The sequence below is a fragment of the Capsicum annuum genome, chromosome 3, assembly GCF_002878395.1.
Source record: "Capsicum annuum cultivar UCD-10X-F1 chromosome 3, UCD10Xv1.1, whole genome shotgun sequence".
Classification (NCBI taxonomy): domain Eukaryota; kingdom Viridiplantae; phylum Streptophyta; class Magnoliopsida; order Solanales; family Solanaceae; genus Capsicum; species Capsicum annuum.
Genome location: NC_061113.1, coordinates 248,391,761 through 248,406,880, shown reverse-complemented (window position 1 = coordinate 248,406,880; position 15,120 = coordinate 248,391,761). Strand labels below are relative to the sequence as shown.

The window sequence follows — 15,120 nt, the reverse complement described above, 5'->3', positions numbered from 1 at the left end:
TTGGAGGCATGACCTAACCTGTCCATTAGACACTCGAAAAATGGTGTCTCTGCGGTCAAGAAATAAGGGAAGTGATTTGAATGTTATACAATGGTTACATTGGGGAGGGCTAGTGAAGAATGCAACTGAAAGAGTTTCTCATTATTGCCATGATGCGGAAATGAGGGGGAGGGGGTGGGAAGATATAGAACATTTTTGATTTCTTTCCCTGAACTTCATTTTCATTAGAAGATTGCATCATCTGAAATTGTCAGGAGTTACAGAGCCAATTTCATCTAATAATTGCCATCTAATAATATCCATCAAAACTAGGATAGATGGGAACAAATCACTTTATTGTTTTTGCCACTACTAGGAATTGTACCTGAGACCAACATAGAGCCAATTTTTGACACAAAAAGGAAAAAGAAACAAAAGATACTTCATCTGGAATAAAAGTAGAAGGGACAAATGCAAATCAACAAGGAGATATATATAAGGAGATAACATGTAAGTTAACTTTTTGGCATACACATATATACAGAAATATCACCTCCTAAGGGCAACATCCTGACCCAAGAAAAGGTAATCAGAAGGGACACATAAAAAGGGAAGATCTAATTGAGAGCTGCTGTCATGGCCTGCAACTTTTGCTAAGGTTCAATATGGTAAGTCATAATGAAGATGTTGATTCGGCTAATAGTGGGACCAATTTATCAACTCTCCATACTTTTCTTCCATCGATCTCCTCCACATAGTACCGCAATCTGTTAACAACAGCATGCTTAAATGCATAAGTCAACATCAATTAATATCAGGAATCATTTCAGCTCAAATTATCAAGGTTGATCCGTTGGAAAATAACTTTGTTCTACTCCATCAAGTTGGTGGGAGATATTATAGGGTTGTCCCATATTTGCTCATCTAGTTCCATCTTTTAAACTTATTGATTCTGGAGATCTGTTCTATCATCTCTCTTAATGGATTTTTCTGACTAGTTTTTAAAATAAATTTACAATTACTCACTCCAATGCCATATATGAAGCGGTATAAGAGGTATGTCAAAGTTTCCCTCCATTCACGACCCAAACTTTTAGGTGGTCTTTCTGTTGAATCCAAATCAATTAGTGCAGACTACTTGGATTTAAACAGAGATCATTTGATGGGCCCGTAGAGTCTATCACGATGAAATAAAAGCTAGATGGGTTTGGACATACTTGAGATGCACTTGAGATTCCTCTCCCTGCCAAAACTCAAAAAACTCTGGAATAAGCCTGTAACCTCCCCAGTGTTTGGGTCTTGGTATTGAAGTCCTGCATGTTAGGCAAAAAAGGATTGCTTTTGGGTTCACCTGAATCTAGACAATCACAAACTTCTTGAGAAAGGATACGTAAGTACAATTAGTTGTAATCAACAAGTCTTGGTCAGAAAATTTTCAAGAACGCAGACAGAAAAGTACGTCTTTTACATGTTCGAACAAGGTTGAAGAACTCGATCCAAATATTGTAAATGCTGATAGCAATCACACACTGTAACCCAATCAATAGAATACTTCTGCTAGGCATAGATGGAATATTGAAACCAGAGCAGCACTAGTTGCAGACAAGAAAAGAAAGAACGACCAGAATTATGTGAAACTACTGACCTTTCATGGTACTCGTCCTCTAATTCTTTGTACTGTTGATAGAGAACCTCTCGTCCATTAATCGATGTGCTCTGAACTTGCAGAATAGATTGAAAACTAACTGTTGATGCACGTATACAGAAATGCAAAAATCGGAATCTAGAAAATCTGTTTTTGAAAATACTAGACGAACCTGCTTGCTAACTATTGGTCTAATCTGGGCATCTCGAGGAAGACTAGAGAAGTATTGATCAGATTCCTCGTCAGAAACTTGCTCCACAAATCCCTCCACTCTTATCTACAAATGAATTTGTAATGAAGCACAGAAAGAATAATCATCTAATTGTAAGTGCATTATGTAGTAAGTTATTTAATTACATCTCAGAGAGTAAATGCAATGATAATAATGAAAATTACTTCCTCTTTCTATCTCTTTACATTTTATTTTTATCATGGTGAAACTGAACGTGGATTCTAATTGTGCATAGATAGTAGTCTGCAAAGGCTAAATGCATCTTTTCGGTAACTCATCTACCCCAACACAATCATGCAGATTACTCTCAAGTCATCGAGTGCATATCCAGGACAGGATTTCTAGAGCTATCACTGGACATTTTCATGTATGTTAAGTTGTTAATAGTTACACCAATATAACAGTGTCACTATGTATTAGTGCTCTCCCAAATTCCAAGAAGTGCTAATGATGGTATTGTTTTTAACCTGGCAATTCAAAGAACACCAGTAAAAGAGAAGTGATGCATGAGGATTTTCAGAAATTTCACGAGCCTTTCGACTCCCATAGTTGGTATGCCTGCAGAAGCAAGAAGGATGTCACTAAATAGACTATGTATACTTCAGAATTAGTTATGGAGCTCACCAGACAAAACCATCTTTGTTTACTCCTTCCAATGATATCATCCGCGATGAACTGGGAAGAAGAAATACCAGTCAACATCAAGCAAAAATCACTGTTATATTAACTTGCACACCATGTAAAGACTAGAAAATTGAAGCTAGAAAGACTTACGGTTTTGCATCTTTACCAGCTGTTGACATGACCATATAATGGGGTTCTTTGACGCCAGCTGCCAATGCATCACCAAGCCACTTTTGAAACTACAATCAGAATGGGGCTTTATTGCCTCAAATATAAATATACTGTATAGCTTTAAGAAAGAAGTTTGCATACATTTCTGGATTATACGGCAAACTTGGGATAAAATTACCACAAGAGAGTCAAAGATCCAGATATAATAGACTTTTCTACAAACTCAACCTGATCAATAGGATCTTCCTCCACCTCAAGAGATAAAGAAGCTGCAAATATTCCTTTCGGTGCTGATAAATTGGGTTGTGGAAGATTTCCAATTCTAACACACATGGAAGTGCCGGGATATGATGGAAGTTTTAGCTTGAATTTGTCTATGACGGATTGTGGAACAAATCTTCCACCCAAAAAATGATGTGGTCCACAAAACATTTTGGCACACAATTTTGGAGCAGTCAAAGAAACCTACATAGTGTATGTCCAAAATTTTCTTTAGGTATTTCCTTGATTTTCAAAGGATAAGCAGAGTTATCCCCCAGTAAAACACATGATAACAGTAAAATGCGAGTACTTTTTTTTTTTTTTTTGGATAATGTTAGTACTTAACAACTGCATACCAGCATATCAGGTTCAATGCCTTCACCACAAACGTCTCCCTCTTCCACATGCCACCCGGAAGGTATGTCTACGGATATAATGACAGCTGCTTTCTCATGTGCGCGCTGCTGCTTTCTCATGGAGACCAACCTTCTAATGAGACTATCAAACGGTGGCCTTGGGTTCCCTGGAAAGAGTTAATATGCTCAAAAAGACTTTTGACATTTTTGGAGACCTAAAGTTTATCTACATAATGCTAGCTTTGTGTTTTAAGGAAAGATATTCTAGCTAGCTCCAAGGTAAAATTATATGACTTAAATAAGTAGAAGGAAAAGAAGAACCAGATGGTCAAAGTCCTCAATAACAGCAAATCACTTCCAACGCTGCATACCCACGTTAAGGTGGATAATGAATGACTTAAACCAACTTATGCAAAGAATAAGACTAACAAGTTTGGCATACAGCTAATCAGCTGTAGAAGTTATATAGCTTTCAATAACAGTCTTGGCCTTCACAGCAAAGAGAAAAACTAATGGAAATGTCAAACAGAAACTGAGAAAGGAAATATTACCATGGAATGAGAATCCAAAAATAGCATCTACTATTATTTCAAAGTCACTTGAAAGCTGCATGGGTAGATCCTCCACTGGCAAGAATGGAACTGACAGTGACTCAAGCTACCAAAATTCTCACATCCATTAACATCTCAAATAAACTAGATATATTGAGGTTCAAGAATTTCATTTCATATCCTCTACCTGGCTAATCAAACCAGCAAAAGGAGGTTTAGTAGTCCGTTTTGGATAGCAAATGGATGGCTTATAACCAAAGTGATGCAAGTGTCGAGCAGCTACAAGACCATCCCCACCATTGTTACCAGGACCACATATAACAAGCACGCGAGTATATTCACTTGAACTATAGACCTGGAAAAATGACATGCATGTAGTCTTGACAATCCCAGGGAGGAAAGAATAAAGAAATGATACTTTCACAAACAAGTGATTGCTTGTCTATAAACTAACACATAATCTGTCTTTCCTGTCGAGGCTTAACAAATCACGATTCCAGATCCAGAGACGGATTCAAGATTTGAAGCTTATGGTTTTCTATAGCTACCTCAAATTAATACTCATACAATAATAAATGAATTCACAATTAAATATTTACTGAATCTTTTACAATATATACAATATCTATGCAAAAGTTACTGGTTCCGTGAAACCACAACTTATGCTCTGGATCCGCCCTTGACCAAATTATCCTTAGGTTACTTGCTTTGATATCAATTTATTCTTCGACTAACCTACGCTCCCAAAAAAATGATCTTTAACTATGGTTTCTACCCGACTAGGGACACAAATACTTTTCTTTCAATTAGATGATAAATGGATTGGCAGATGAAAACAATTAGGATCGGGTCATCTAGTTTAATCGAATAGGTTGTAGAGTAAATGACTACACGAACTCTAGTTAACAAATTGTTTGCACCATCCAACAACGATAATTTATCAATAGCACGAGCAAAGGATTCCGATATTGAAGAACCACAAATGTTCCACTACTAAAAAACCACCCTCTTTCTTATTGTTTCTCACTGTTGAAAATAAATGAAGTCTAGTGCTACACATGGAACAATATTGTAACAGTATACTTATGCTATGACACAACTTACCTCTCCAATTGCAGAGGCAACACTCAAGCCAGCCAATTCCTAAATTCAATAACAAGTAAACCCAATTTAGGGATGGATAACTAGAGAAATTTAGGGCATAGTAGTGAATTTAAAAATTCAGAGGCCAAACCATGAGCTGATCCACAGTAAAAGCAAGAGGACCCATCAACATCCGATCAATTTCTATGGCTTCTTGCTGGTTCACATATGATATCTCTTCTCTGTCCTCCATGTTGTTCAGCTCCAAAACACAACAAACGATACTTGTTACTTCCTTCAATTATTATTGTACGTTTTACTTCATACTCTTTTTCGGGAAAACAATTGTTACTTTCCCCTTTCCCTAAAGAGAAACAAACAAAATTATTGGAAAAGCATAGCCGTTATTTTTAGAATCTATTAAATTGAAAAGATGCTTCTGGAGTTTCTACATCAGTCTTGTCTTAATTATGTAGGGTCGTTTTCCTAATAGCAAAGTGACAACTCGAAACCCCAGGGGAACAAAGGCTGTAGCTATTTACTCGTATTTGATTTCACAAAGCGCAGCAGTGGTTTATGATATACTTTTTGTGAGCTGAAGATTTATTGAAAATAGCTTCTTATCGGCCAAAAAAGAGAAAAGATACGTGTCTGAATTTATTAAAAGGTCCCGCAAAAGTTATCTAGATCAGTATAAATAAATTATTTTGATGATTTTATCTTCAATTCTAGTCTAAATTTAAGCGCGTGGAGATCACTTTTTTTTTTTCAATTAATTAGTTTAATTTTTTTTAACTTCTCTTCCATTTTTTCTCCTCAAACCTCCATTGCCATTAACAGCCTTCACAGTCATTAACATGCAAATAACAACCACCGACCTGCCACCTAAACTCGATCACTGCACCATATCTAACTCCCTCATCTTTGTCTCATTGGAACGGACCCCAAACCAGTAACGACATTAATTTCCAGCGACAACACCCAATAATAGTAACTCACTTCAAAAATAGTAATTATTTCAGCTGATATTTTCTCTCTTTACTCTTTCTTTTTCTTGTCGACTGAAATGTACTTTGAGTAGAAATTTTTTCCCTCAAAACCTAATTAGAAATAGAACTTGATTTCAAAAATTTCAAGTAAATTAAGAAGAAATTAAAGCTTCGATGACTGAAAAATAAGGAAAAATTAAAACATAAATGAAAAATCTTACTCCATCCGTTTCGGAATAAGTGAATTAAGTGAATCATTGAATTTTTTTTCAAATTTGTCCTTATGATTTGACAACCAATTAACTTTTGAAAAGGTATTACAAAGTCGATTTTTTTTTTTTGGGATAAAAATGAAAAGTTGTGTTAAATTTATATCTTTAATGCTTTTTCCCTTAATATGTGTGTCAAAATTCAACAATTCATTTATTATGAAATGGAGGAAGTGTTTTTAAGGCTGAGTTCGCTGAGAAGAGAGCGACCTTTTTGAAATCAAGCTCCAATGGCTATAATAATGGAGGTTTGGGAAAATCGAATTTTTACGAAGGAGGAGAAGGGATTTAAAATAATTGTCAAATTTAATTACACATGGCAGTTTTTAATTGATAGTTGCAGCCAATTTTCTTCATTCAAGCTCCAATGGCCATGATCACTTTATTGGCTCAAAATCATTCAAAATGATCTATTTATAAGGGTTTGTACAAATTTTTTGGTGTAATAGATCGCACGCAAAGTTTAACTATCTTTTTGCAAATTCGAGAAAATCTTCAATAGTTATTTTATGTCTTTTCTCACCAAATATATACAATCTATCTTGATCATACCCCACTTGTGAAATCACGCAGGGTAAATTTGTTCTTGATAATGGTTAGTTACATAAACACAGAATACAGTATTGTGAAATCGACAGTGCTGACCAAACTTGTGACTACAATAGTCATGTCGTTGTGTAGCATTTTTTATCTTACAAAATATCGAATGAGAAACGTAACTAGAAACAAATATAACGGCATTAAGTTGCAGAACCGTGCAGTAAGTTCTATGGCCGTAAAAAGATTAGTAGAATCATGTCAATATATGATATAATTACATGAAAATCTCTATTATAAACATTGATCAGTAATCTGATAAAAATGTTTAACGAATTTTATTGATGCCTTGAAAGTTCCCGACTCCACAATATACACGTATGTGTACATGTAGTCATGGAGCCAATCGCGCAATCCTCCATACTGTCGTTCCATCAACTGTTTTGGGGATATAACACAACCAGCATTAAGGTAAACCAAATTTAGCCATAAACTATATGGGGAAGAAGAGCAAGTTAAACTTCTAAAGAGGCAGACATGCTGAAGTTAATGAGGAAATCTCACCAAAATGCAGTTCACATATGGAAACAAAGTCTTGGATACTTGCAGTTTTAGAACTTAAGGCATTATTCACACACCTAACGTATGAGAAAGAAATGAAGAAGTTATACTTTGACAAACCAAGAGATTGCTTGTTTATACGCCTAAAGAATTGCCCTTTTCATATCCATTTAGCTGATTTCTTTCGGCCTAAAAAAGTTAGCAACCCTGAGATTCTTAACATATCTGGTATCTGCCCCAAGAAACCTTTTCAAATTGCTCAACCGCGAAAGAGAGGTTGGTAAATTGCTCGAGAGTTTGCTGCCACGCAAATTTAAAACCTTTTCAGGTGTGTATGTTTATATCAGATTTTAATGTTCAAAACTGCAACGTTGTTATCTGATGGATACTTTCTGTGATGAAGGGGAAATTGAGAAGGGCAAAGGGAGATTCTTGAGGTTGGTAAGCAAATATGGCCGCCTCCCCTGCCATTTTAAATTGTGAGCACAACAGCGTATGTATGCAACGAAATAAAGTGCCCTTTTGAAGCCTAATGAAACAGTAAGGCTCTAAATCTGAGGTGGGTTTGTGACTCCGCGAGATTCAATTTTGGAGTGTCGTAAGATGTGGACAAGCATGCCGAGTGTGAAGAGTTTTAGATGAAAATAACTTCAAAAGCATGGCATTATCTTTATGTAGCTGCTCATGAGCATGTTTGTCACTTCTCGTGAAATTCACTCTTGGAGTGCGGTAAGATGTGGATAAGTATGATGAACATGAAGAATTTGAGACGGAAATGAATTAAAAAGTACACAATTATCGTTATACAGCTGCTCATGAGTCATGAGCACAGAGACTTAGCAGGGTGCTCAGACTACAGCCCATGACTTGAAGGAGGTGCATCTCAAAGTGTTTCTGTTTTCCCTTCTACTGGATAATTCTGTACTTGTTATTGGTATTATACACCACATAGAAAGGCCAGTGACATCCTGTTTGAATCACATATGTATACGGGTAACTTTTTCCCTTCTTTATTCTTGATGAAGGAAACCACATTAGCAAGTGTATTATAACTAATTGTATCAGCTTTAAACCTGCTCCTAGACATCTTGAACAACATATGAGCCATTTCGGCCCGTTTGATTTGCATAGCACGTCAAGAAATGAATTGAGAGAACTCAAATCCTGAGGGCAACCATGTTTATGCATAGACAGGCAAACATTCACAGCTTTATCAGCTTTTCCAGCGGAGACTACCTCTCCGTAATCTTGTATGTGATAAAAATGCACTAGCTAAGTCAAATAATTAATTCCGAAATCAAATGAATTTTGGTGGAACTCGAAACTCGAGACATGTATCCAAACTAACTAGGTAAGTAATCCTCTTTACTCATCCTCTCAGGCCCTTCTCAATTTTTACTAGTTTGAATTGAAATATAAAAGAAAGGTGTGGCGGTACACCACCGAATTAATTATTGTATGTGTTTAATGCCCAATCTGTTTTACGTATTGTTTGGAGGGTGTAATGAAGATGAGGTGATTTCGGTGAATTTTATAAGAACATGTATGGTATATAGGTGTAATTGGAGGAGAAAAGGGTTAAAATAACACCCTTGATTGATAGATTAAGTGCTTACTACCCAGTTACTGTTTTGGTGAAGTTAAGTAACCCAAATGTGTTGATTGGTTGCTAATACTAGTTTACCATATATTCTATTGTAGATAAGTAATCTAAAAGACGGGAAGTCAAGTTGGGTTAGTTTCGGAGTTATATAACCAGGTATGTAAGGCATACTCTATTTTGCACTCTTTGGCATGAAATCGGACATTTGGTCCATCAAGTAAGATTCCAAGGTTATCCTATAACAAGTGATACATAATGGCAGCGTATTATATCCCATGTAGTCAATGACCTTTTTCCCACTCTCTAACATGTTAAAACACCTCAATACATGCTTACTATTAAACCTGCACGTCTATTTTCACTAGAGAATTTCAGGAGTTCTCCGTTTACTCAAATAAGACCCATGTGTTATTTTCAGCTCCTAAACACTTCATTTGTGTGCCAACAGCTCCCTACCTCATTGTTGTTGCATTAAGTGTCCGTTTACATGTCTCTTATTAGTAGATTACTGTTTCAAGGTACCATAATGTTATGACCACCAAAGTAACAATCTCAAAGGCTAAATAAACTAAGTAACGTAAATCTGTAAAACGAGTGGCAGCTCAGGGGCATAAGCCTAGCATGGGCCGATCTCGATACCTTTATATGTGGGTGGCATCTCAGGGGCATAAGCCTAGCATGGGCCGATCCTAATGTTCTTATGTGGGTGGCAGCTCAGGGGCGTAAGCCTAGCATGGGCCGATCCCAATTTATTTATTTACCACTGATCAACTGGTCATTTGCATTTATGGCTTACAAAGATTATGAAGTAAGAACGGTAAAAAATGAAGAAAAGAATGTAATGTACGTCATCCCACAATTATATATAAAGGTGGTCTACTAGTACTACTTATTCACCTGTATCTGATTTCTATTGAGCTTTTGTATCATTTGTTGTTACCTTCAGTCTTACACATTCAGTACATATCTTCGTACTGACGTTCCTCACGGGGAACCTGTATTTCATGCTGCAGGCATAGGTGCTTCAGCTAATACACCTCGCTAGTACGAGCACAGGCTATTCAGTGACTATCGGTGAGATCCAGGTTGATTCAGGGGTTTCCGAGTCTGTTTCATATATTTTGGTATTGTGCAGTAGTCAAGAGTAAGGAAGGGGTTTGTCCCGACCCTAACTAAGTTTATGTATCTTTTAGAGGCTTTGTAGACTAATGTAAAGTTAAACATGGTAGTGTCTTGTATTTTAGATGTGGTGGCCCCAACGGCCAGGTGTTGTATATATAATTTTGTGCTTGCCTACGTAGTTATTCTCATTGATGCATAACATCATATTTTTCAGAACCTTTGTTTGTCATAGCTACATGCATGAGAAGTACAAGGTTATGGATTAGTTCTCTTGGGCCTTTATGACTACGAGTGCCTGTTCTCCCTAATAGGATTTGAGGCGTTACAAAAGTGGTATCTGAGCAGGTCGTCCTAGGGAGTCTACAAAGTTGTGTCTACATAGAGTCTTGCTTATGGGTGTGTTGTGCACCACATCTATAAACAAGATGCTATGGGCATTTAGGGGTTGTTTCTTTTTTCACATCTTAGATCGTGCAATAGAGCCCAAGTCGTAGGTGAAGTCATATTTAAACACTAAACCTATTTTTTTCTTATTATAGTAAAGATGCCGGTTACAAGAAGTAAGAATACAGGTAAACGAGTAGACGTGGCTGTCGGAGAAGGGTTGGCTACCTCACAAGCTAATCAAAGTGAGGCTCAAGCTGAGTTTGTATCACAAACTTCTTCTACTTCTCCATTTCCAGAAGAACTAAGGAGGAGAAGAACCGCATCCTCAGAACCACCTATTAATTCTACTGACCAAGATCTAAGGAATACGGTGCAATTATTGGCTCGTATAGTTTCTGGGCAAGCTCAAGGACAAACAATTCCAACCACAAGTTCTAGTGGTGTAGATAGGGCATCTAGCCTATGGACACAGGATTTTCTTAAATTGGATCCTCCCACGTTCACTAGATCAGATCCTAATGAATACCCACACGACTTTATTGATCAAATCATAAGGGCTCTAGATGTCATGCATGTATCGGGTAAGGAGACAGTGGAGCTACATGCATATAGATTAAAAGGGGAGGCTATATATTGGTATGAAGACTGAAAACGATCTAGGGGTATTGATGCACCTTCAACTACTTGGAAAGAATTCAAAGAGATATTTCTTGATCATTACCTTCCGTTTGAGATTCGACAGGCCCGTGCAGACCAGTTCCTGAATCTTCGCCAAGGAAATATGAGCGTGAGAAAGTACAACCTCCTATTTAACTCTTTGGCTAGGTATGCTTCTAATATAGTAGCTACTATGGATGATAGAGTTCATAGATATATGGATAGATTGGATCCATATTTGGTTAGAGATTGTACTATTGCTGCTTTCAACAAAGACATGGACATAGCAAGGATACAAGCTTTTGCACAAAAAATGGAGGATCAGAGGCAAAGAAGAACATAAGAATTGGAAAGAGAGTATTCCAGGCAGTTCATGGAATCCCAAGGCTTTAGGTCTTGGTTTTCTAATAGACCGCCTAGGCCATTATTTTCTTATCCTATAGCTAGTGCTCCACCACAGTTTCAAAGGTCCAAAGACAAACAGTTTGGGCAAAGAAGTGAGAGTTAGAGTTGACGAACAATAAGGTATTAAGATCATGGGAGTATGAGCCAATTAAGGCCTCATCGAAAGCCATGTAAACAATGTGGAAAGCTTCATTTAGGTACATGTCAGTTTGGGACAAATTCTTGCTTTTGGTGTGGTACATCGGGGCATATGATAAGAGAATGCCTACAAAGAGGCATGAGTGGTATGGCACAACTTATTGGATCAACCGTTGCATCATCATCATTGGTGCCTTCTTTAGGTAGGGGTGTACAGCCTATAGGTTGTGGTAGAGGTTCAAAAGAAGTAGCTAGCTCTAGTGGAGTTTAGAATTGTACATATACTCTAGTAGATCGACAAAATTTAGAGTCTTCTCCGGATGTGGTTACAAGTACATTATCCATATTTTCACATAATGTATATGTATTAATTGATATGGGTTCTACTTTATCATATGTCACTCCATTGGTTGTTGGAAAGTTCAAAAGGACACCAAAATTGTTAGTTAAGCCATTTAAAGTATCTACGCTGGTTGGTGAATCTATTATAGCTAGGAGAGTGTATCGGAATTGTATAATAACTATTTGTGGTCGGGATACAATGGATGACCTGGTTGAGTTAGAAATGGTAGATTTTAATGATATAATGGGTATGGATTGGTTGGCTTCTTGTTATGCCACAGTAGATTGCTGAACTAAGAGGGTGTATTTCTATTTTCCAAGAGAGGCAACCCTTGAATGGAGGGGTAACATTGGTGCGCCAAGAGGTAAATTTATTTCATATTTTAAGGCAAAAAGGATGATTTCCAAGGGTTACATATATCATCTAGTTAGAGTGAAGGATACACATGTAGAGCCACCAACTCTTCAAACTATTCCAGTGTTAAATGAATTTCTCGATGTATTTCCTGAAGATCTTCTAGGTTTGCCACCAGAACGAGAAGTGGAGTTTGGTGTTGATGTAATTCCAGGTACTCAACCAATCTTAATTCCTCTGTATAGAATAATCCTGACAGAATTACAGGAGTTGAAAGAGCAATTGAATGACTTGCTAGAAAAAAGATTCATAAGGCTTAGTATGTCTCCCTGGGGTGCACCAGTGTTATTTGTGCGTAAGAAAGATGGCTCATTGAGAATGTGTATTGACTACCGATAACTGAATAAGGTGACTATTAAGAAAAAATATCCCCTTCCGAGAATTGATGACTTATTCGACCAGTTGCAAGGCGCCAAGTGCTTTTCAAAGATTGATTTGAGGTCAGATTACCACCAAGTGAGGGTCAAAGAGAAGGACATACCCAAGACAAATTTTCGAACATGATACGGTCATTACAAGTTTCTAGTCATGTCCTTTGGGCTAACTAATGCACTTGCAGCTTTTATGGATTTGATGAATAGGGTGTTCAAGCCATTCCTGGATGTATTTGTGATAGTTTTTATAGATGATATTTTGGTATATTCGAGATCAAAAAAGGACCATGCCAGTCACTTACAATAGGTGTTACAGATTCTTCATGATTGTATATGCAAAGTTCTCTAAATGAGAGTTTTGGTTAAAATTTATGGCATTTTTGGGTCAAATTATATCTGATGAAGGGATAATGGTTGATACTCAAAAGATAGAAACTGTGAAGAACTGGTCAAGACCTATGATGCCTACAGAGGTTCGTAGTTTCCTTGGGTTGGCAGATTATTATAGGAGGTTCGTTGAAGGGTTTTCTTCAATTTCTGCACCTTTAACAAAGCTAACACACAAAGCTTCCAAGTTTTAATAGAATGATGCATGTGAAAGGATTTTCCAAGATCTAAAGAACAAGTTGACTTCTACACCCATATTGGTACTTTCAGAAGGCACAGAAGGGTATGCAGTGTATTGTGATGCTTCAAGAATTAGTTTAGGATGTGTGTTGATGCAATATGGTAAAGTGATATCATATGCCTCAAGACAATTGCGATCACATAAGAAAAATTATCCAACGCATGATCTAGAGCTAGCAGTGGTTATATTTGCCTTAAAGATATGGTGTCACTACTTTTATGGGAATCATGTTGACATATATACTGACCACAAGAGTCTGTAGTATATCTTTAATCAGAAGGATTTAAATTTGAGGCAGCGAAGATGGCTTGAGCTATTAAAAGACTATGACGTTGATATCTTGTATCATCCGGGGAAAACAAATGTGGTAGCAGATGTGTTAAGTTGGAAGACTATGGCTCCATCTATAGAAAGACAAGGGATGACTAAAGATCTGTACCAACTAGCCAATTTGGGGGTTCGCCTTCTTGAAACTCCAGATGAAGGGCTTATTGTGTATAATGCGACAAAATCTTTATTAGTAGCTGAAGTGAAAGAGAAGCAATATGCAGATCCCATAATATTTCAACTTAAGGAGAATGTACAATGTGGTATGACAAAGTCATTTGAGCTAACACAAGAGGAAGTACTTCAGTGCTAAAATAGATTATGTGTGCCTAATGTAGATGGGCTAAGAAAGAGGATTATGATAGAGGCACATCATTCAAGGTATTTCATCCACCCGGGGCTAACTAAAATGTATCATGATTTGAATGGAATGTATTTGTGGGGTGACATGAAGAAGAACATTGCAGAATTTATAGCCGAATATCTAAATTGTCAAAGAGTTAAAGTAGAGCACCAAAAGCCCGGGGGTTATATGCAATGTATAGATCTTCCAATCTGGAAGTGGGACGTGATCAACATGGATTTCGTTACTGGTTTGCCTCATATATCTCAAAAGTTTGATTCCATACGGGTGATAGTTGATAGGATTCCATATGAGTGATAGTTGATAGGCTTACTAAATTAGCACACTTCCTACCGGTTAGGACCACTTATACAGTTGAAGATTATGCCAAATTATATATCAAAGAGACAGTTCGATTACATGGAGTACTAGTGTAACACCCCGTATTCAAGTACATGTATTGACGTATTCAAGTACGTGTATTGGTCTTATTTATATGGAATTAATTTTTTTTATTTTTTTTTATACCGGAATTTGCCCGTCGATGGTTCCATGCGAAGGTTATTGAATAAGCTTTCCAACGATATAAAGATTTCCAAAAACAGATAGGTTTAGGACATAATCGAGCATGTTCGAAACTATAAAACGGTGGCCGGGATATTTGGGAATAGTAAATGTGCAGGAAAATTTCCCGCACACAAACTACTGAGGCCAGCCAATTTTTTGGGTCAACTTCGAATGATCATAACTCTCTTAATATAATGAACCGGGAGAGCTGCGACCTATTAAAAGAAAGATCTTTGAGTCTTCTTTCCAATGAAATTGGTTTCATCCAAATCCAACGTCTGAGTAAGGAGTTATACTCGTTTTACTTCATCCTCTCAAAATAGATTTTTAGGGTCAACTTCAAACGACCATAACTCCTTGTACAGGACGAACTGGGTGGCCTACTTTATATGCAATGAAAGCCCTTTGAATTATATTTTCAACGATACTAATTTCACCCAAATCTAATATCGGAACAAAGAGTTATGGTCGATCTACTTTAGCTTATCAAAACAGTCCACCAAAGGACAGATTTGACATTATTTAAATTTTAAAGGCACTTTGGTCATTCCCTA

At 37.0% G+C, this 15,120-nt stretch overlaps 1 protein-coding gene across 4 annotated transcripts; it reads right to left on the bottom strand.

Moving 5' to 3' along the window:
* Nucleotides 1–451: 451 nt before the first annotated feature.
* LOC107862447 (pyridoxine/pyridoxamine 5'-phosphate oxidase 1, chloroplastic) lies at nt 452–5,530 on the bottom strand. Of its 4 annotated transcripts, none has more exons than XR_007053841.1 (13): nt 5,054–5,529; nt 4,924–4,962; nt 4,007–4,174; nt 3,820–3,925; nt 3,269–3,435; nt 2,880–3,116; nt 2,631–2,719; nt 2,481–2,531; nt 2,324–2,414; nt 1,797–1,901; nt 1,625–1,724; nt 1,197–1,336; nt 452–746 (listed from the first exon to the last, which is right to left on the bottom strand). XR_007053841.1 is itself a non-coding variant. In XM_016708037.2 (13 exons), the coding sequence occupies exons 1-13, from the start codon at nt 5,153–5,155 to the stop codon at nt 653–655; spliced, it is 1,416 nt and encodes a 471-aa protein (XP_016563523.1). In that variant the 5' UTR covers nt 5,156–5,530; the 3' UTR covers nt 452–652. The 4 variants fall into 4 exon arrangements, 2 of the variants coding, with proteins under 2 accessions (XP_016563523.1, XP_047265697.1); XR_001671992.2 differs by having other exon boundaries at nt 1,625–1,695; nt 5,054–5,526; XM_016708037.2 differs by having other exon boundaries at nt 1,197–1,292; nt 1,625–1,695; nt 5,054–5,530.
* Between the last annotated feature and the right edge of the window lie 9,590 nt (nt 5,531–15,120).